The sequence below is a fragment of the Saccostrea cucullata genome, unplaced genomic scaffold (assembly GCF_032062105.1).
Source record: "Saccostrea cucullata isolate Sc308-1 unplaced genomic scaffold, CSIRO_AGI_Scuc_v1 ctg1473, whole genome shotgun sequence".
In the NCBI taxonomy this organism is placed as follows: Eukaryota; Metazoa; Mollusca; class Bivalvia; order Ostreida; family Ostreidae; genus Saccostrea; species Saccostrea cuccullata.
In genome coordinates this window covers 56,087-61,353 of record NW_026939213.1, presented here as the reverse complement: position 1 = coordinate 61,353, position 5,267 = coordinate 56,087, and the positions used below count along the sequence as shown (strand labels likewise).

Below are 5,267 nucleotides of genomic sequence, written 5' to 3'. Positions count from 1 at the left end.
AAAAGAATTTGATAGTGCAATGTTGAAATATACCTTAAGTTGGCAAAAGAAGTCGTCACCAATAACTAAAATATTAAATCATAACGCTGCAGTTTTTATAGACAGAAGTTGATACCTGTTGAAAATGCTTTTAAATTATAAATGTATATTAGACAAAATGATAAGTGTATAGCTCAATAACAAATTAAAGCATCTGTTGTAACAATTTATTCCAATGTTTCAACCTGAAATTATAATAAAACAAAATATAATCACATTATGATGATAACGTCGTTCCGTAGATATTTTCAGAGCAGCGTGGGTTATACTGAATGCCACTGTATAGTTTTACAACACAATAATTACAATTCTATATATAATAATTGGTCCGTACTTCGCGTAAGTCACAAAAACATTGTCTACTCACACATTGATGGATCCAAAATTAATATTACTGAGCTATAATGTCACAAACACAGGATTGTCTATCCACGAGGTAAACAAAACAAACTTCCGTTGACTGTAAACAATGAAAAATAATGTCCGACTCTAAAAGTTCCGGAATATCGTTAACGATACACTCCCCCCGACGTTTCTTGACAAGTTTACAACTAATCACATTCATCCACTGGTAGTATAACTACAAGTCTATGAACAGATCTGCGAATGACAGTGTCAGTACACCCATGATACTTTGCACCTGGTCCCACTTTCTTGTATCGCACTGCGACGTCTCGTACCTTTCCGTCTGTTCCAGGCTCTGCCTCGGCAACTTGAGCAAGTTTCCACTTTCCACGAATTAGATTTGTATCCTGAACTAACACAAGATCACCCTGCTTCAGATTTCTCCTGCTTGTATGCCACTTCTGTCTCACAATAAGAGTGGGAAAGTAATCTCTGATCCATCTTTTCCAAAAGGTATCAACCAGCTGTTGAATGAATTTCCATCTCAATCGTGGATTGCAATGTTCTTCCATTTGCAACTGAGGAACCCGAACAGTGGATCTCCCTAACAGCAAGTCATTCGGGCATAAGTATGTTCCTTCGTTTGGGTCACACACCTTGGTCCCGATAGGTCTCTCATTTATTAAATTTGCAGCTTCAAACAACACAGTTTGCAATTCTGAAAACGTCAAAATTAAATTTCCAACAGCAATTAGCAGACATCTCTTCACAGACTTGATTAAGGATTCACTGCAGCCGTTTTCCCATGGAGCGTCCGCAGATTTGATGACGTTCCATTCTACTTCAAACTTATCCAATTCCTTGCCTGCAGCTACTAGCTGTGTGCCTGCATCAGAAATCATTCGCTTTGGATTGCCACGAAGTGATACAAATCTCCTGAATACAACAAGGAAACTTCCTGTGTCGTAACCTTCCGCCAAATCGATGTACACACCCCTGCAATTGAGGCAGTTAAACAATACCCCATATGCCTTTCCATGTGTTCGTCTTTTGACTGTATCACGTATGGTATATGGTCCAAACATATCAACGGCACAATTGTAAAATGGAGGTGCTGGATTCAGTCGAAATGAAGGTAAAACACCCATCTGTTGTTGTATTGTTACTTTATCCCGCTTTCTGCACACAACACAGTTATCCTTGACTCGTCTTATGATTTTTCGAACTCCGGGAATCCAATATCTGCTTCTGATTTTTGCTAACGTCACCTCCAATCCTGCATGATCTTCACCATGAACACTGCGCACAACTTACTCCGTAAACCGACCCTTTCTTGGCAGCAAAAAGAATTCTCTCTGGTTCCATGATTGTTTGATCCATTCAGCCATGCGCTGTCCAACGCAAGTAATCCCATCTTGATCGATGAATGGCCAAAGTCTTTGAAACTTCTTCATGTAATCTTCTGGTAAGTTTTCCTGTGCACGCTTAACCCAGCTTCTTTCTGCTTCAACAGATGTCCCTGAAGAGATCTTGCTACAAATACCTCTAAATGTTTTCCATTTCACAATGGCTAGAACCATGCTGGTAACTCGAAGAAGCTTCTTCAGACTGGCAAACCGCTCTATGTCTATAACAGCACATCCATGGGAAGAACGATTCTCAGAAGTGATTGACATCGTCACCCCAATAATATCAGGTATCTGATCGCTGTCTATTGTATTTTCTTGACTTATTGGACAAAATTCAAATGGAGTTCTCAGAAAATCTGGCCCGTTTTGCCACTTAGAATCAGTCCCTAAAGCACTTGCTACTGCAACCCTTGTAGTCATATCGGCAGGGTTCTGATCCCCTTGAACCCACCACCACTCAGTGGGATCAGATGTGCTTTGTATTTCAGCAACACGTGTTGCCACAAATGTCCCAAAGCCATAACTCTCTCGCTGTATTTGTGCTCTAACATTCATGGAGTCGACAATATGCACAATCTTACTGAATTTGAAATTCATTTCTGTTACTAGTTTTTGACGCAGCCTAGACGCAAGCACTGCTCCACAGAGTTCAAGACGAGGGGTAGACAACTGCTTTGCAGGTGCAATTCGATTCTTTGCTATCACTAGGCTCGATGTGTATTTGTCATCTTTGGTATGCCATCTGATATAGGCACATGCACCGTAGGCTTGCTGACTTCCATCCGAAAATATGACAAGCATTGGATCACCTTCAGTGTTTTCCGGCATAAGGCATCTTTTGAATGTTAAATTCTGCAAATCATAAAGTCCTGTAAAGAACTGAACCCACTTGGCCCTCATATCTTCACTCATAGGCTCATCCCATCCAATTTCATTTTCTTTGGAACACATGGTCCTCATAAGAATTTTTGCAGACAATACATATGGAGCAACCAGTCCAAGAGGATCATATATGCCTGCAACCTGACTTAGAACCATCCTGCGAGTTGGACTGTCTGGAATAAGATGTAATTATGTAATTGTCCATCCTCGATATCATCCTCTGTATGCTTTCCACGTCTTTTTGGCGAAAAGTTCAGTTTTGCCTTGAACATCCAGACATCATCTTTGGGTAACCAAATCATTCCAAGAATGTTTTCCTGCTCGGCACATAACACATTCAATCCTGCAAAGTAGTCATCTTGATCACCAGAAACAATCCAATGTTTTACACGAAATCCTCCAAGGCTTAAAAGTCTTTCAGTGTTCAGAATTATTTCCTTGGCTTCACAAATAGTATTCACTGAAGTGAGTAAGTCATCCACATAACTGTCTTTAATAACAAATTCAGCTGCATTTGGTTATTCTTCCTGATTCATTTCTGCTGTCACTCGCAAGGCCATGGTGGAGATTGCTCCGCTGGGTCTATCTCCAAATGTGACTGACATTAAGACATAATGATCAGGTGGTCTGTCCATCTGCAAGTCCCTCCATACAAATCTGTGTGTGTGCTGATCCCTTTCCGACAGTTTGATTGCATTGTACATCTTCGTGATATCTCCAGCAATTGCAATTTTTCTTTGCCTAAATCTGATAATAACTCCTAAAGGTCGTTCAGAACATTTGGCCCCTTTGCCCATTATTCATTCAAAACATGACCCATATACGAGGACGATGAATCAAATACGATCCACACTGGTGTAGTCTTGGAATTTGGTTTTAAGACTTCATGGTGTGGAATGTAGTGGATAGGTCCTTCATAAGTTTGCATCTCTCCGTCAGTTAATTTTCTTGCAACACTCCTCTGCACCATATCCGCAATCTGGTCACCATATGCTTCACTGTACTCTTGTCCCGCCTTTTCTAAGCGCCTTTCCGTGCATTTCAACCGACATATCGCTGCATTGATATTGTTGGGGAGAGACTTTGGATCCTTAATCCATGGGTACGTAGTAGTCCAGTTCTTGCCCGCTTCATCATATTGAAGTCCCTCCTTTATAAGACGTAACTCTCGTTCTTCCTTTAACGTGTAGCTTCCATTTCCAGGTGGACACTTCCCACACCTGCAACTTCCACACTTCGGTACACAATGCGTTCCCAGGCTTTCTATGTCGAAAAAATTGTCAACAGCATTCTTAAGGCTTGCATGGTTTAACCGTATTGGTTCGATTATCCTTCCAGAAGTATGATGAATGCACACAAGATTTGACTCCGTTGTAACAGGTACTCGTAACTTGGCGTGACTTCCTCTAATGCAGTATCCAAATTGATTTCGCATCAATTGAAGATTTCCAAGTTGATCAATTTTCTCAGGCAATAAGATACAGCAATCAGCTCCTATAAGCAGGTCCACTTTTCCTTCTGGTCTCACTATATCTCCCTCTTTAATCCCTTTAAAGAATTTCACAACTCCATGAACATCCACCTTTGAAATATCTGCTGTAATTTTGTTCATTCCATATACTTTAACTTGCCAGACCTTGCCATACATGTCTGTCAGTGGCAGCAAGTATTCTTTGCTTTGAATACACTCATATGTGTTTCCCACCTTCGTCACTGACAATGTCACTTCACGCCCCTTGAGTCCAAGCTTCCTAGCTGATTCAAACGTTAAAAGAGAAATATTAGCACCTGGATCCCATAGGGTGGTCAATGGGATATTTCCACTTTCTACTTTGCTGATCATGAGAATGACTCCCTTCTTTCCCTGCTCTTCGTTAACAATGTTTACACTGTGATGATGTGCGCTAGCTTTCACTATCGCCCTATGTAAGAATGGATGATGAAATCTGCCACATTTTTGTTGACGAAAATCTGTGATTTCACATGGCTTTCTGTTATTACATCTTTTTGACAGATGTCCACTTTTCAGGCAACTAAAACAAGCACCGTTTCGTTTCAGCAACTCCATCTTTGTTTCTCCATCAAGAGCAGAAAAACCGGCACAGTCCCCAATAGAATGATTGTCAGTCTCATGATACCAACATTTTTTTCTGAAAGAGACATCATTTCTGGAAGCATCGTGTATTACTCCCCTCTGTTTTCCATTAAGAAGTGCATCTGTCGCTTGTGCTAATCCTTCAATCACCCGTTGCATTTTCTGTTCATTTTGCTGCATTTGACTCTGTATAACATTGACAAAAGAATCGTCAATTTTCTCATTTTTCTCGTGTGAGCTGGTAATAGTATGGATTTTTCCTTTACGAGAAACACTGCCATTATCACTTTCTCGAATATCAGAGGCCATATATTCAACTGCAGCTCTTTCATCCAAAGGGAATCTCAGCAAATCAGAAAACCTTGTAGACTTCAGTCTAAGTTTCAGCAGAGCCCATTCTCTCTTCTGGATAGAGGGTAATAATTTCTCAATCTCACTGATCATGGTGGCATTGTCCATTTCTTTTTCCAAACCCATCCGCTTCAGAATCAACCAAC

General features: G+C 40.6%; 1 protein-coding gene across 1 annotated transcript; it reads right to left on the bottom strand.

Annotated features, from left to right (window-relative positions):
• Positions 1 to 1,694: 1,694 nt before the first annotated feature.
• LOC134252568 (uncharacterized) lies at positions 1,695 to 2,831 on the bottom strand. Its single transcript, XM_062735072.1, has one exon. It carries the CDS (start codon positions 2,829 to 2,831, stop codon positions 1,695 to 1,697), a length of 1,137 nt encoding a protein of 378 aa, XP_062591056.1.
• Between the last annotated feature and the right edge of the window lie 2,436 nt (positions 2,832 to 5,267).